Source organism: Chiloscyllium punctatum, chromosome 26 (genome assembly GCF_047496795.1).
Source record: "Chiloscyllium punctatum isolate Juve2018m chromosome 26, sChiPun1.3, whole genome shotgun sequence".
NCBI lineage: Eukaryota > Metazoa > Chordata > Chondrichthyes > Orectolobiformes > Hemiscylliidae > Chiloscyllium > Chiloscyllium punctatum.
In genome coordinates, this window is record NC_092764.1 from 81,011,625 (window position 1) to 81,029,758 (window position 18,134).

Consider the following 18,134-nt stretch of genomic DNA (forward strand, 5'->3'; position numbering starts at 1 on the left):
AATCTTGATCTGGTCAAGACTGTGTCCCAGTTCCTCTAAACTTTCATTTATAACAAGTTCCCTTTCCTTGGTGAAAACTGAAGCAAAAAACTCATTTAGGGCTTTGTAAAAGCAAGGACTGCAGATGCTGGAAACCAGATTCTAGATTAGAGTGGTGCTGGAAAAGCACAGCAGGTCAGGTAGCATCCGAGGAGCAGGAAAATCGACGTTTTGGGCAAAAGCCCTTCATCAGGCATGGAGCTTCCCTGATCTGCTCGGTCTCTACACACAAGTTCCCTCCGCTATCCATGATCGGCCCTACCTTCTCCCTGATCATTCTCTGTTCTTGCATTCTCCCTTCCAAAATGAACAGCTTCACATTTTCCCACATTATACTCCATCTGCCAATATTTTGCCCACTATTTCACCTGTTGATATAGAGTCAGAGAATAGCAGAGATGTACCTCATGGAAACAGACCTTTGGGTGTACATGGCGACCAGATATCCTAAATTAATCTCGTCCCATTTGCCAGCACTTGGCCCGTAACCCTCTAAACTCTTTCTATTCATATACCCATCCTGATGCCTTTTAAATGCTGTAATTATACCAGCCTCCAACACTTCCTCTGGCAGCTCATTCCATAAATGCAACACTCTGCATGAAAATGTTGCCTCTTCAGTCCCTTTCAAATCTTTCTCCTCTCATCCTAAAGTCTATGCCCTCTAGTTCTGGACTCTCCCCCCCCCTCCCCCAGGGAAAAGAGCTTGTCTATTTACCCTACCCCTGCTCCTCATGATTTTATAAACCTTTATAAGGTCACCCCTCAGCCTCAGACAGGAGGCTGCTGAGTAAGGTGAGGGCCTATGGTTTTCGAGGTGAGCTACTGGCATGGATTGGGCATCGGCTCTCTGACAGAAAGCAGAGAGTTGGGATAAAAGGTTCTTTTTGGGAATGGCAGGGTTCAGTGTTGGGGCCACAGCTGTTCACTTTATATATTAATGACCTGGATGAAGGGACTGGGGCATTCTGATGAATTTCACCAATGATACAAAGTTAGGTGAACAAGCAGTTAGTACTGAGGTGGTGGGGAGGCTGCAGAAAGGTCTAGCCAGTTGAGGAGAGTGATCCAGGAAATGGCTGATGAAATTCAACGTGAGCAAATGCAAGGTCTTGCACTTTGGAAAAAAGAACACAGGCATGGACTATTTTTTTAAACGGTGAGAAAATTCCTAAAGCCAAAGTACAAAGGGATATGGGAGTGCTAGTCCAGGATTCTCTAAAGGTTGACTTGCAGGTTGAGTCCGTGATTAAGAAAGCAAATGTAATGTCGTCTAGGTTTAGGTGAGAGGGGAAAGATATAAAAGAGACCTACAGGGCAACTTTTTCAGACAGAGAGTGGTACGTGTATGGAATGAGCTGCCAGAGGAAGTGATAGAGGCTGGTACAATTGCCACTTTTAAGAGGTATTTGTATGCGTATATGAATAGGAAGGGTTTGGAGGGATATGGGCCGGGGTGCTGGCAGGTGGGACTAGATTGGGTTGAGATATCTGGTTGGCGTGGACGGGTTGGACCGAAGGGTCTGTTTCCATGCTGTACATCTCTCTGACTCTAAGAGGGTTGGAATATAAAAGCAGTGATGTGCTACGAAGACTTTATAAAGCTCTAGTTAGGCCCCATTTAGAGTACTGTGTCCAATTTTGGGCCCCACACCTCAGGAAGGACATACTGGCACTGGAGCATGTCTAGCGGAGATTCACAAGGATGATCCCTGGAATGGTAGGCCTAACATACGATGACCGGCTGAGGATCCTGGGATTGTATTCATTAGAGTTTAGAAGATTGAGGGGAGATCTAATAGAAATTTAGAAGATAATGCATGGCTTAGAAAGGGTGGAAGCTGGGAAGTTGTATCTGTGAGGCAGGGAGACTAGGACCCGTGGGCACAGCCTTAAAATTAGAGGAGATCAATTCAAAACAGAAATGCAGAGACATTTCTTCAGCCAGAGTGTGGTGGGCCTGTGGAATTCATTACCACAGAGTGCAGTGGAGGCTGGGACGTTGTGTGTCTTCAAGGCAGAGATGGACCTGTCCAAAGGCACAGAGAAGGAAACAACAAGCTATTGTTGCCAGGTAACCGCAGTGACTTTCATGTCAGGAATTGGTGCAATCTGGTTTCTCAGGGACAGAGAGGAGAACTGGAAGCTGCTTACAAATGACATGAGTCTGTTGAATAATGCGATGTAACTTCATTTTAAATAAGGTGGTGATCGCTGATTGAGAGATTGAAAAGTTGATGTGTAAACTCCAGGGAAAGCTGGAAATATTATCGAGAACCGGATTTTCCCATTCTCCCTATATTTTCCAGTTTTATTACCTTTTCCACCCAAAAGGATACACTCCTCCAGTCAAAATGAGTTTGCTGAGAGTGGGAGTGAAGTCTGAAAGCTTATGTTTCCTTGGAAACAAGATGCGTCATAGCAACCGCATTGCACTGATTGGTGGAAATGGACCCATGAACTAGGGGCAATAGACAAGCAGCATGTTCTCCCAGAACGTTCCAGAATGTATCTTAGAACATTTAAAGGAATTGTTCCTGAAGCTGACCACTGCTAAACTGCATAACTGTCATGTTATGGGGGTTTACTAGTGTTTTCTTTCTCAGCAAGAATGATCCTCTTTCTCCTGCGTGAGAAAATTAATTAATATTTTGACAGACTCTGGGCACATCAGTCTTTGATGGTGGCTGATGTTGTGATTTATGTTGCAGATCATTTGACAAATAAAAAGTATTAATAAAGATTTATGAAGATATTTCCTTGTACAAAGTTGACTTGCAAAGTGGCTTGGAAATGAAATGAAATTAAACTGTGTAAATTATTCCTGGTTTACTTATTGAAGGGGGAGGAAATGATATTGGATAGTGAGTTGTCCAGCATAGACAGTCACACAGCAATGAGTGTGTTGCTGCAGTTCTTGATCATGCTGATCTTGCCCAATTACTGCGGCCAAACCCAAGAAGCCTTTTGCTGACAATCGCACTTTAAGGAAAAACTGAGTAATGTGGAGAACCAACTTCCACGCTCAAATGATGAATTTACTGAAGAAAAATTAAACAGGTGAGAACACTTCAGCATCGGGCACAGGAACAAAAAAAACTTAAAATGTCTCAATGATAAACCCGTGGAAGCAAATTCAACAAAGATTGATCTTCAGTTTAAGACATCAAATATCAAAATTCTCTGTGAGGTGACAAATACCTTGAACAGAAGACGGAATTTCTGATGCCTCAGAATAGTTGGCTCAGTGCAGAATTAAAAACGAAGACAGACAAAATGCTGACGCAGACTGGAGAATAGGAACGATGAGATGTTCAGTGTGAAAGAAATGAACCAGATTTTTGAACACAGAGAGAGAGACTTTTAAGGAATGGGCTGAGGAGCAATCAGATACATAGGGAGGAATAGTTCCATAATGTGTGGAATTATCGTGTGAAATGGTGAAACATGTAGCTGGGCTTTTTTAAGATAACTCTGAAACAGAGGCAACTAAACTGACCAGAGTAGTTGTGCGGTTGAATAAAAAAAGTCAACAAATTTGAGAATGAATTATGAAGGGAGAAAACAAAAATCAGAGGAAATGGTGAAAGAAGTGAAAATTAAGTTGCCACTCTTTAAAACTTCACAGGGAAGAAAATGATTGGTTACAGAAGGCTGTGCTATGTATCTCAGAGAAACTAGAACATGATCGGAGTCAAGAAACCAGAAGTCGCTTCACGCTGATTGAATAAACTAATATAGACCCACACAATGCAGCCAATTCTGTTCCAAAGGAAGTGATTCAGGGAGATGAGTTTGAAGCCGGTTGTCAGTCAGGAACCCAGCTTCCCACAGCCACCGTCATGGAGCCATGGAATTTCTACCTATAGAGAAGAGGAAGAGCAAAAGGCCAGAGGATGGGAAGGATGTGGTTCATAAATTTCCCAAAAGACTGAAAATATTAGAAAGAGAAACAGAAGAAGGGAACTATTGACATCGCTGAGAAAGATTCCAATGAAGCACATTCAAAAGGGGATCAGGAGGTGGTGACATATCTCAAAGGTCAAAGGTCAAAGCCAACAGGAATCCAAAACATTTCAACACACAAAATCTCAATAATTTTCTCAAACCAGCTAAAAGGGATATTATTTGGAATAGAGGTGTATTGTTAGAACACAGAGATATCATTTTTACCTCAGTGACTAAAAATAGGAGTCTATTGTATTTAAGTTTGAAGAATAAACTTAGAGGTTAAGGTACATCTCCAGTGCATGAACGGATGGATGACGTGTCTGTGTCCTTAACTCAAATATTCAGTGCAGCTTTAAAGGAAGATTATTTAAACAGTGCTGCTACCTTGAAACGCTATGATGTTTAAATCCTGCTACTTGTTACTGCATCTGGAAGTGTGAAAATTAAGCTGATCCTCATGCTCTGCGAGTGTTGCTACCTTTGCCTGTTCCAATGGTTGCAATCCTACCGAGGAATAAGGATGGGGCCTGTTGAGGGGTTTTGATAAATCATGCAAAACAACTCAAAGGAAACTGAACAGCAGCTGAAGAGTTGCAGTCAGTTTCAGTCAGTAAAGCAATGGCAGAGAGAGAGAGAAACAGGCTCCATGTGGAACTGACTGAAGTTACAGAGAGGGCCTGTAACTAGGGATCAGGGGGATGTCCCAGGAGCGATTTGACAGCTGCAGTTAGTCAGGATTAAGGAAAGTCCTGGGAGCGAGGATTTGTAACTTAGAGGAGGCCAGAATGTAGAATTGCCTTCAGGCAGAGTAAGGCTGTTAGTAGATACCAAGCAGTTACACAGTTAAGATTTAGCAAAAGTACTGAGAGCCATGGTGTGGCTGTGATAATAGCTCAGGGCAGTATACTGTGAGATCATATAATCCCACAAGTAGTGTTTGCTTTGCACAGCTGAGCAAGCTTGGATCTCAGGCTAACCTTGGGAAAGCTTAAGTTGTGCTAGAGTACACTTTCCAGAATCCAGAGCATGGTCCCAGGAAAAAGGGTGAATCAAAGTCTTCAAAGTCTTCACCATGGGCGGCACGGTGGCACAGTGGTTAGCACTGTTGCCTCACAGCGCCAGAGATCTGGGTTCAATTCCCGCCTCAGGCGACTAACTGTGTGGAGTTTGTACGTTCTCCCCGTGTCTGCGTGGGTTTCCTCCGGGTGCTCCGGTTTCCTCCCACAGTCCAAAGATGTGCAGGTCAGGTGAATTGGCCAAGCTAAATTGCCCGTAGTGTTAGGTAAGGGGTAAATGTAGGGGTATGGGTGGGTTGCGCTTCGGCGGGGCAGTGTGGACTTGTTGGGCCAAAGGGCCTGTTTCCACACTGTAAGTAATCTAATCTAATCAACAGAACATGAGCATCACTGAAAATGGGGGTCCAACATGGTGATCAGACAACACAGGACTACAATCATGTTAAACATTGTAAGCAACCTGCAATAGACAGAGCTAAGCAATCCCACAACCAATGGGTCAAATCTCAGCCCTGCAGTCCTGATGCTGAATGGACGTGGACAATTAGACAATTCTCTGGATTAGCAGGCTCCACAAATATCCCCCACCTCAATGATGAGGGAGCTCAGAACATCAGGGCAAAGGACAAGACTGAAGCATTTTCATCATTTTCAGCTTGGATCGCTGAGTGGAAACTAAATCTTGGCCTCCACCTGACATTCCCTGCACTGGAGATGCCAGTCTGTGGGTAAGTGGATTTACTCCATATCATATCAAGGAGCAGTTGAAGGCCCTGGACACTAACCTGGACGTAAAGGTTAAGTTATCCAGTGGTAACCACACCCCTGATCAAGGTACACTGCTGCCATTTACAAAGCAGCTTGGAATATCTCATCGACTGAACCAACCCGGTCAATTACAGCTCAAGCTGTCTATTGTTGATAACCATAGCAGGCCTGGTTAATAGGGCTCTCAAATGGCACTTTCAGTAATACATTGCTAACTGAGTTTGGGCATCACAGCATCCCCAGCTCCCTGATATGATTATAGGTTTGGTCCAACTGTTTACAAAGAGCTGAACTGAAGTGAGAGTGACTGCCCTTGACATCAAGGCAGTATTTAACCATGGGTAAGCATCATGGAGCCTCAGGAAAACCCGAATCACTGGGAATCAGGGAGAAAACTCTCCGCTGGTTAGAGACATCCCAAACACAAAGGAAGATGGTTGTGGTTAGTGGAGATCAATTATCTCAGTCCAGATCATTCGGCAGGACTTCCACAGGGGAGTATCCTAGGCCTAACCTGAATAAGCTGCTTCTTACACAACAATCCCTCCATCATAAGGTCAGAAGTGAGGATCTTCACTCTCAGTACTATACCTGAGCTACTGAAGCAGTCCATGTGAATATGCAGCAAGACCGGCGCAACATGCAGCTTCAGCTGCTAAGTGGAAAGTAACCTTCACTCCCAACTACCAGACAGTGGTCATCTCCAACAAGAGGGAATCTAACTATCTCCTCCTAACATTCAATGGCATTATCATTGTTGACTTCCCCACTTTTAGCATCATGAGCTTATCACTGACCAGCTATACCAGTGATATAAATACTGTGGCTGGTCAGCAGGCCAACCGCTGGGAATTGGGTTGTGAGTAACTCATCCCTGCATCTGTACACCTGCCTATGTCACAGAACTCAGGACTCTGATGGGATACTCTCCACTTGTCTTCATTACGATGCCAGCTGATATTATCCCTGGACAGTTCAGATCCCAGATTGAAACCTGACTGAATGGATTGTATAAATCATATTTATTCTTAATTTAAAGTGGGGCTCATTAACTGAATCGTAGATGCAAAAGGCTGCAGTTCTCTTCAGCAATAAAACAGAAGCTTCCTGGACAAAAATAACAAAAAACTAATCTAAATAAATAATACAGTTTGACAGATCTTTAAACACAGCACCACACACTCTCATCAATCCCTAACATTATCATCTTACAGTGATTCAAATCCAGAGAAATTACCCTTCTATGTCAAATCTTTAAATTCAACTTAACAGCTGCTTCCAGTTATTTTTAAAGTGCGCTGTCAAGTCTCTGACATGAACACTCATGTCACTGAAAACTTACTCTTTCTCAGTCTTTTAATCATCTGCATATCTTAAATCATACACTCCTGGTCTGGAAGTTTCACAAGTTAACCTCTTGCACCAAGATGGCCATGTTTTCCTTGAACTTTTCTTTACAACTTTTTAGGTGAGAAAATATATTCCCTTCTTACCCCAGTCACGTCCCCTCCTCAACTGCTCAGAAATTAATCCTTGATCATTCTAAACCAAAAGCAAATTAATGTTTTTCAATATTTATTCCCCCTGTCATAAATCCAATCAAATCAACAACCCTCCATTCTCACAGCAGGGGGTTTGCAGTGACCTGCTCTCTGACACCTGCTGCATTAGGTCCCTCTTCCAGACACTCTGACGATTTTTTAAACACCTGTGACATTTAACCAACACCCGATGCCACCAGTTTGAACTCTAAACTCTTAAAATAATACTAACATTTGTAAAAATCCGAACCTTACAACACACCTGGATAAGTATAGCTGCAAGAACATTCAGGAAGGTTGACAGCCCCCAGGATAAAGGACCCCACTTGAGTGGGACTCCATCCACCACCTTTACCATTCCTTCCTTTCACCACTGGCTGACAGGGGGCAGCAGTGAGTACCACATCTCACATTCAGTCCAGCTCCTCAGTAAAGCTCCTTGACAAGTCCCTTTCAAACCTGCTACATTGACCACATGGCCAGCAGGTTCATGGAAACAACACCAGCCACAAGTTGCCGATCAAGTCATACACTACCCGACCTGGAAACACATCACCCTTCACTCACAATCTCTGGGTAAAGATCAGGACAATCCCTTCCTCTCTGCATGATGGTGCATCTCCAAGGATTACAGAGGTTCAAGTAGGCAGCACACAACCAGCTTCTCCAGAGCAATTAGGGACAGGGAACTATTGTTGTCCCATCCAGCAACACCTGCATCCTGGGAGAGAATGAAAAAACATGACTGATTTCCCTGGTTTGTCTGCACTAGCGGGAGCTCAGACACTGCAGCAGAGATGGGAGGCCCATTGAAAATCCATGTCTGGGCATTGAGATCAGAGTCAGAACGGGATTTCAAGCAGGAGGTTCATCTGAACTGAGGGGCTAAAATATTGTTACATTGCTGGTTTTTAAACAGATTAAAAGTAAACATAGAGACTGGGGTGGGAGCGCGACAGAATATTTTGCAGAGGCATGTTCAAGACTTTGGGCAGAGCTGTATTGAACTGCAGTAAGAATGTGATAACAGTCCCACTTTCCAGGCCAATTGAACCTTATATTGGAGTTTATTTACAGTGTGGAGATGAGCACGATTCATACCTTCGATTCCAGTGTTAGTACAAAGAAGAAACCCAGACGGTCACATCTGCAAGTGATCGTATCCACTCTGTTCCCTGTTCCCTTTATGGGGGGGTTACATCCATTCTGATTGAAGGGGCCTGTATTGGAGAATTATTAATCATGAGAATCCTTCCCTCATTTACACATTCCAGTATTGTGTGATGTCAGCATTTTAAAAAACTCTTCACTTACCATTTCCACCAGAGTCCCAGGCGCTGCATGGTATAATATCTGACTAAAATGGAAAAGATAAACCAGAACATTAGCTTCACCAACAATAACACAGTTGAAGCAGCTGTGTCGCTACAAACACATTGAGACATTTCCCTCTCGCCTGTCTAACAGGGTAAGGCAGGGAAGGAGGAGGAAATGTGATGCCAACTGGGAAATGATTGGGTTAAATTTTCCGGATCCTGGGTATGACCTCAGTGTTCCCACCAAAGCAACTTTACACAAAGCAGATTCCTAACTGGTCACCTCCCCATTCACCATCTTTAACTTTACCAGGAAGTACAGGGCCCAGGGGGAGGGTCTGAAGCAGTGCCCAGACAGCAGCCTCGTTGGAAGAGGAGAACGCTGCTGGACACGGGAGAGACCGAGCAGAGACCTTCAAATCGGGGCACTCACAAATGTCTCTCTCTTCAGTGGTGAGAACGATACAAAGTCCTGTGAGGAGCCTCAGGTTGGACAGTGATCCCTCTGAAAGAGTATCTGCACTACTCCAGGACCACTGTGAGCATTGTAGCTCCCTGATGCTGTCAGTTATATCAGTTACACATGGTCCACTGCCCTCCCAGTGAGAAAGCCCTTCAAAATTCAATAGTCTTGAGGAGATTCAAGCAAAGACTTATCCGAATTCCCTGAGGACAGGCAGGACGTGGCTGTTACTGTCAGGGAATTGAGGTGAGATTGTGTCGCTCTGTTCGAGGTGATGCTCCATGAGCAGGTTTCACCCCCAGAGTCTCTCAGGCTGTAAAGGGGATGGGTTTTGGGTGTTTTGGACTCCATTCACAGCCTGAGGACTATAGAATTTCTGGGTCATACAGTTTAACTTGTTCATCAACACTGGAGATGACCCAGACTGTGCTGCACAATCCAGTCAGACCTGGCTGTTCACAGGCTCAGCTCGATGATAATGTGGAGGTTTATCTCACCTGGAAAGGCACGTCCTGAAAGGTAACTGTCAGAGGGCTGGTGAGATCATCAATCATTGAATCCCCCATTTGGATTGTAACATCGGGTGAGACAGGGTTCCTCTCCTGGCCCTGTAACAACACACAGAATGAATGATTGAAAATCTACTCACTGGGGATTTAGAGAACACACAGAAACATTTCAATGATCTTCATTTCTGTGGTGAGGGTGAACAGAGGAGACTTCCTCATTGTAACAAATATTACCTTAGGGGCTGTAATCCCAGAAGCTCCCTTTGCTGTCAGAAATGGGTGAATGATAAAACTCCAGACCCTCCATGAAGCTTTCTGCCTGCCCTGCCCTAGACTGTGGGGATGGGTCATTAACACATTAAAGTACATCAGTGATGTCCACCCCAGTGGGAGTTCAGAGAGACAGATCAACACTTTACACAGGGACAGAAACAGAAATACAGAGACACTCAGTGTTGGGGAGTGAAGGGGTGTGGGGTACAAGCCCTGTTCCTGATGATTCGGCCCAGTCACCCTCTGGTTTTGATGCTTGGATGCTCATCAAGACTCACTCTCAATGTTCACCTTATTAAGCATAAAGACTCCTCCCAAAATCCAGAGCTCTTGATGGTGACTGATGCAGTATGACAAGGTCAGGAAAATTTACAGGGAAACACCAGATAAATGTGACACTCCATCAAGGATCCCATCAACATCTGAGCAAGGAGGACATAAAGAAGGTCTTTGACAAGGTGCCACACGGCAGACTCCTGAGTAAGACAATGGCCCATGGTGTCAGAGGCCAGGTGCTGGCAAGGATAGAAGCTTGGCTGTCTGACAGGAAACAGAGAGTGGGGATGAAAGGAAACTTCTCAGAAAGGCAGCTGGTGACAAGTGGTGTTCCACAAGGCTCAGTGTTGGGACCACAACTTTTCATCTTGTACATTAAAAATCTAGATGAAGGAACTGAGGGTATTCTGGCTAAGTTTGTGAATGGTACAAAGATAGGTAGAGGGACAGATAGTATTGAGGAGGTGGGGAGGCTGCAGAAGGATTTGGACAGGGTAGGAAGGTGGGCAAAGAATTGGCAGATGGAAAGTGTGAGGTCATGCACTTTAGGAGGAAGAATACAGGCACGGCCTATTTTCTAAAGGGGATGAAAATTCAGGAGTCTGAAGTGCAAAGAGACTTGGGAGTTCTCGTCCAGGATTCTTTCAAGGTGAACTTACAGGTTGAGTCAGAAGTTAGGAAGGCAAATGCAATGATGGCATTTATTTTGAGAAGACTTGAATATATAAGCAGGGATGTACTTCTGAGGCTCGAAAAGGCTCTGGTCAGACCACATTTGGAGTTTTGTGTATAGTTTTCAGCCCCACATCTCAGGAAGGCCCTGGAACGTGTCCAGGGGAGGTTCATTAGAATGGTCCCAGGATTTAAAAACTTAACATATGAGAAACATTTGAGGACTCTGTGTCTGTCCTCAATGGAGTTTGGAAGGATGAGGGGGGATCGAATTGAAACACACACAATACTGAGGGGCCTGGACAGAGGGATGTTGGGAAGATGTTTCCATTGGTAGGAGGGACTCTGAACCAAGGGCACAGCCTTCGAGAAAAGGGAAGACCTTTTCGAACAGAGATAAGGAGAAGCTTCTGCAGCCAGAGAGTGGGGAATCTCTGGAATTCATTGCCACAGAAGGCTGTGGAGGCCAGGTCATTCAGTATATTTAAGACTAAGATAGAAAGGCTCTTGACTATCAAAGGGATTAAGGGTGATGGAGAGAAAGTGGGAGAATGGGGTTGAGAAACCTATCAGCCATGATTGAATAGCGGAGCAGACTCAATGGGCTGAATGGCCGAATTTCTGCTCCGAGGTCTTATGGTCTAAACCTTGTCCATGAAAAACACCTCCCAGGACACTTAACCACTCCTCATTTCCTCACCACAACAATAAATGTTGGAGGAATATTGTGAGGATCTGTCACATGGTGAGAATTATGTCCTGATCTGCATATCTTCCCTTCACTCTGGCTGCAATGTGTTCCCAGTCACTCTGTCCTGTGGCAGTATTTCAAACAAGGCCCTTACATCAGTATTACTGATGATCATTGGGTCTCAGGAACATTTGGGAAAGTACTCAGATGAGCTGATACAACATGTAACATTAAATTGAGAATAGGATGAATATCACGGACTTTGTCCCACTTGTGGAACTTCACCATCCGACCAGGTTCATAAACGGTGCTGTGGAAATTGAGATCGATCCTTCAGGCCAGAGGTCACTGAGGGGTCGCCAATGGGCAGGAGGATGTGACACTCACTGGTTGCTTTTAATATGTGGGATTTGAATTATTCAAGTTAATCATGATAACAAAATATGATTCTTTGCTCATGACTATTTCTCAATCAGATTAACCAGAACCTGGTGAAGCATTTCATTCCAACATGACACTGAGGCAGCATTTCCAACAAGGCCAGCACATTCATTTGGTCTAAAACGAGCAGTTAGTGATCCCACAGGCTCTCGATCCAGACATCCTCCAGAAGATCCACCAGGAATACCTGGGGATTTCCAAGTGCTGTGTCTGGGAGCAGTAACCTGGAGGTGGCCTGGTATCTCGGATTCCCTTAAGGACATGGTCTCCAACTGCACCAGCTCCTGTGCAACTCAGAGACAAGGGACCCTCAAGACAAGGAAGATGTTCATCCAAAATAACACAAAGAACTGTGGATGCTGAGGATCTGAAACAAAAACAGAAAGTGCTGGAGAAACTCAGCAGGTCTGGAAAAACTTGTGGAGAGAAAGTAAAGTTATTGTTTCTATATTTCTATTTGTCCAGTGACCCTTGTTCAGAACTGTTCTGAAAATAGGTCAATGGACTCAAAACATTACCTCTGCTTTCTCTTCGTAGATGCTGCCAGACCTGCTGAGTTTCTCCAGGAAGATGTTCCTCTAGCTCTACTCCACACTGTTACAGAACAGCTTTACCCCTATGCCATCTTTCGAAGGACTGCAGGCTGTGAACCTGATCTCCCCTTTCCCAGGCTCTAATCCCACCAATCAGAAACAGAGCCCTGCAACTGGGAAGAAGGAACCTCAGACTGAAAATCCCGAATCCCGACTGAAAGCACAGAAGGTGATTTGGTCCATCGAATCTGTACCTGGTGTTTCAAAGAGCAATCCACTGAGGGTCCCCTCCTTTGCTCTGTCCTTATAGAATCAGACAGCACGGACTCACCTTCTGGCAATCCTTCTCCTTCAATTATTTATTCCATTCCATTTTAAAATTTAATCCTGAATGTGCACCCACTGCACTATCAGCCATTACATTTCACAGGCAAACTCCAGATTATATTAAACTGTTTCTCCTCATATCACCGCGGCTCCTTTTTCTAAATCTGTACTCCCTGATGAACCACCCTTCAGCTATTCAGATTCTATTTCTTTGCTCGATCAAAACCCTTCACTCACCGTTTTAAACACCTTGCCTGCCTGATGCCAAGGTGCAGGACATTTCCGACCAGCTTGAAAGAATATTGGAGCAGGATAGTGAGGATCCAATTGTGTGGTTCATGTTGGGACTAACAACACAGGCAAAGCTAGGGTAAAGGACCTGTTTGGGGATTATCACACACTAGGAAGGAAATTGAAGCACAGGTCCTCAAGGATCATAGTCTCCTGATTACTGCCCGAGCCACATGCCAATTGGCATAGTGATAAGAAAGTTAGGGAAGTAAATACGTGGCTAAGGGCTTGGTGTGGGAAAGAGGGATTCCATTTCATGGGGCATAGGCATCAGTTTTGGAACCGGGGGGAGCTGTACCATTGGGTTGGTCTCCATCTGAACTGATCTGGAACTAGTGTTCTGGCGCAAAGGCGAAATAGGGTGGTCAGTAGGACTTTAAACGTCTGAGTCGGGGGGTGGGGAGGTGTGGGGAGTGAAAGCTACAGGGAATATGGAGTTAAATGGAAAGATAAGCAGGAGAGCATGTGTGCACGTAGGTTTAAGCTCGAGGCTGACTAGGAATGCAGCAAAAAGAAAGGATGCCTTAGGACATCTTATGATTTCCCATATTTCTAATAATGGTAAGAAAATTAGCATTAAGGCACTTTACCTGAATGTTCGTAGTATTTGCAACAAAGTAAATGAATTAATGACACAAATCATCGTGAATGATTATGATGTGGTAGGCATCACCGAGACATGGTTGCAGGGGGTTCAGGAGTGGCAGTTAAACAGCCAAGGATTTACAACTTATCAAAAAGACAGGGAGGTAGGCAGAGGGGGCAGGGTTGCCTTGTTAGTTAAGAATGAAATTAAATCTATGGCACTGAATGAAATAGGGTCAGATGACGTGGAGTCTGTGAGGGTGGAGTTGAGGAACCACAAAGGCAAAAATACATAATTGGAGTTATGTACCGATCTCCTAACAGTGGGCAGGACCAGGGGCACAAGATGTACCAGGAAACAGATCAGACATGTCAGAAAGGAAAGGTCAGGGTGACCATGGGGGAATTTCAATATCCAGGGTGAATAATATTGCTGGTGGATCCAAAGAAAGGGAATTCCTGGAATGCTTACAGGATGGCGTTTTGGAACAGTGTGTGATGGAGCCCATAAGGACGCAGGCTATTCTGCATTTCATGCTATGTAATGAGCCAGACATAAAATATCTTAAAATAAGGGAACACTTAGGAGGTAGTGATCATAATATGGTAGAGTTCAGCCTGAAGTTTGAAAGAGAGAAGGCAAAATTAGATGTAATGGTGTTACTGTTAAAGAAAAGTAATTACAGGGGCATGAGAGAGGAACTGACGGAAATCGACTGCAAGCAGACCCTCGTGAGGAAGACAGTAGAGCAACAATGGCTGGAGTTTCTGAGTGTAATTGAGGACACAGTACAGAGGTTCATCTCAAAGAAAATAAAGATTTTCCGGGAGGGTCGGAATTAGACAGCCATGGCTGACAAAGGACATCAGGAAATGCATCAAAGGAAAAGAAAAAAAGAGAGCCCATGAAATGCCAAGAGCACTGGGAAATCAGAAGATTTGGAGACTACAAAAACAAACAGAGGATAACAAAGAAAGAAATAAGGAAGGAGAAGATCAAACATGAAGGTAGGCTAGCCAGTAATATTAGAAATTATAGCAAAAGTTTCTTTCAATACATAAGAAACAAATGAGAGGCAAAAGTAGACATTAGGCCACTCCAAATTGATACTGGAAGGCTAATGATGGGAGATAAGGAAATAGTTGAAGAACTTAAATACTTTGCATTAGTCTTCACACTGGAAGACATAAGTAATATTCTAACAATTAGGGAGAGTCAAGGGGCAAAGGTAAGTATGGTAGCCATTACAAAAGAGAAAGTGCTAGAAAAGCTAAAAGGTCTAATAATAGATAAATCTTCTGGCTCCGATGGGCTACATCCTAGAGTTTTGAGGGAGGTGGCTGAGGAAATAATGGAGGTGCTGACTGTGATATTTCAAAAGCCACTGGAGCCAGGGAAAGTCCCAGATGATTGGAAATCCCCTTGTTCAAGAAAGAATCAAGACAAAAGATGGAAAATTATAGGCCGATTAGCCTAACCTTGGTTGTAGGTAACATTCTAGAATCCATCGTCAAGGATGAGATTTCTAAATTCTTGGAAGTGCAAGGTCGGATTAGAACAAGTCAGTATAGATTTAGTAAGGGGAGGCCATGCCTGACAAATCTGTTAGTATTCTTTGAAGATGTAACAAATAGGTTAGATCAGGGAAACCCAGTGCATGTTATCTATCTAGATTTCTAAAAGGCCTTTGATAAGGTGCCTCATGGGAGGCTGCAGAGTAAAGTGAGGGCCTATGGTGTTAGAGGTGAGCTACTGGCATAGATTGAGGATTGGCTGTCTGACAGAAGACAGAGAGTTGGGATAAAAGGTTCTTTTTCAGAATGGTAGCTGGTGACAAGTGGTTTCCTGCAGGGTTCAGTGTTGGGGCCGTTGCTGTGCACTTTATATATTAATGATCTGGATGTCGGGCCTGGGAGCATTCTGGCAAAGTTCGCCAATGATATGAAGTTAGGTGGACAGGCAGTTAGTACTGAGGAGGTGGGGAGGCTGCAGAAAGTTGAGGAGTGTGATCCAGGAAATGGCTGATGAAATTCAACATGAGCAAATGCGAGGTCTTGCAATTTGGAAAAAAGAACGCAGCCATGGACTATTTTCTAAACAGTGAGAAAATTCACAAAGCCGAAGTAGAAAGTGCTGGTCCAGGATTCTCTAACGGTTAACTCGCAGGTTGCATCTGTGATTAAGAATGTAAATGTAATGTTGTCATTTATCTCAAGAGGGTTGGAATACAAAAGTAGCGATGTGCTTCTGAGACCTTATAAAGCTCTACTTAGGCCAATTTAGAATACTGTGTCCAGTTTTGGTCCCCACACCTCAGGAAGGATATACTGGCACTGGAGCGTGTCCAGCGGAGATTCAGATGGATGATCTCTGGAATGATAGGTTTAACATGTGATGCACGGCTGAGGATTCTGGGATTGTACTCAGAGTTTAGAAGGTTGTGGAAGATCTAATAGAAACTTACAAGATAATGCATGGCTTAGAAAGGGAGGAAGCTGGGAAGTTGTTTCTGTTAGGCAGAGAGACTAGGACCTGTGGGCACAGCCTTAGAATTAGAGGGGGTCAAGTTAGAACAGAAATGAGGAGACATTTCTTCAACCAGAAGGTGGTGGGCCTGTGGAATTCATTGCCACGGAGCGCAGTGGAGGCTGGGACGCTAAATGCCTGAAAGGCAGAGGTTGATAAATTCTTAATCTCGCAAGAAATTAAGGGAAATGGGGAGAGTGAGGGTAAGTGGCATTGAAATGCCCATCAGCCATGATTAAATGGTGGAGTGGACTCGATGGGCCGAATGGCCTTACTTTCACTCCTATGTCTTATGGTCTTAAAAATTTGACAGAAACGTTTGTTCAGACAATGAAACATTCCTTCAGGGTAACAACAAGAATCACAATCCAAAAGACTGAGCCAAGTTTTGTTCCCATACCAGAACACAACCCACTCTATGACTAAAGCTTCCAGCATTGCCCTTGGGAAAGGATCAGTTGCACATGGCATTTGATTTGCTGGAACCACCCATTATAGAGGACCCCATTGATGGGAAACAGCAGAATCAGGGTTCCCAATGAGAGAACAAGGGCAAACACTGGGTTTTATAAAAAGCTCAACAAGTGTTGGTGAGGAATTATACCACTGGTGTGAAGTAGATACCGGCCATCATTATAACACAGACGGGACCAGTTTCCTGCACTGTACAGATGACAGATGAGGTCATATGCAGATCAACACTTGGCAACCTGAACAAATGTGTCAGAGACAACATTGTTTAAAGATCCACAAATAATTTTGCCAAATAAAGACCTGAGGACAGAATATCTGACGGTGACAATACCTCAGTGGAGAAGACCACAACATTGTGTAAAACCTCTGAACATTAATTCATCTCAGGAAAAGACAACAACTGATGATTTTCCTCAGTTACATTAACTACTCTCCAATCCATAGGAACTGTTCCAGAGTTGAGAGAATTATGGGAGATAACCTTCATCAGAGAGGTTTAGAATGTGGCCCTGGAAAATACAGATGTGCTCGAGGTTATCAGGCCCTGGGATTGATCTGCCTTTTCTCCTATCTGCTTCCCCAATACCATTTCCCTACAAAACCTCATTTCATTCAATTCCTCTTTTCATTTGACCTTGTGGTTCCCCCATATTTTTGGAAGTTGTATGTTTTCTTTCTTTGTGAAGACGAAACTAAAGTATGTCATTAATTGATCTGCCATCTCTTTGTTTCCTATTAGAAGTTCTCTTGTTCTTAACTGCAGGAGACCTATATTCATTTTTATTAATCCTTTTTCTCTTAACGTACTCCAAGAAGCTTCTACTATGAGCTTGTATGTTTCCTTTAAGATTACTCCCATACTCTGTTTTGCCCTTCTTAATCTGTCTCTATTTCTCCCGTTGCAAGGGCCAAAGGTCTTTCCAATCCTCTGGTCTTTGATTTTCTGGCCAATTTGGATGTGTCTTCCTCAGATTTAAAACTATCCCTAATTTCCCTTGTTAACCAGGGCGTTACACGGTTCCTGTTTTAATTTCATTCCAGAAATTAATATATTTTGCTGTTTGTCTGTGTAAATGTTTGTCATTGCCTAACCACTACCATCCCTTTCAATAACAATCCCCAAATTATCATGGTCAGCTTGTATCTCAGACCATCATAATTTCTTCTATTTAAATTCAGTGCCACAGTCTTAGACACAACTATAGCCCTCTCCATCTTAATGAAGAATTTCATCTTCTTGTGGTCACCCTCCCCGAAGGTCACCATTACCTCTGTTACTTGTGTCTCTAATTTCCTTTTTCATGCCTTGCCCAATATTACTCCCACAGTTTGGGGGTTGATATTCCAACTCCCACTATCATTCTCTGCCCCCTGGTGTTTCTAAACCCATGCAGATTCTACTTCACAAGAGCTATTCTCGAGCAGCTCGGTGACACAGTGG

General features: G+C 43.8%; 1 protein-coding gene across 1 annotated transcript in view; it reads right to left on the reverse strand.

Annotated features, from left to right (window-relative positions):
- The window catches only part of LOC140496228 (adhesion G-protein coupled receptor G5-like), a 93,066-nt gene that overhangs the window by 53,382 nt on the left and 21,550 nt on the right, over positions 1-18,134 (reverse strand). Inside the window, exons 3-5 of the mRNA XM_072595729.1 lie at positions 9,592-9,702; positions 8,630-8,672; positions 8,417-8,535 (exon numbers count right to left, since the gene is read on the reverse strand). Of these exons, the coding sequence (XP_072451830.1) occupies positions 8,417-8,535; positions 8,630-8,672; positions 9,592-9,702 (273 nt within the window). The remainder of the gene's footprint in view (positions 1-8,416; positions 8,536-8,629; positions 8,673-9,591; positions 9,703-18,134) is intronic.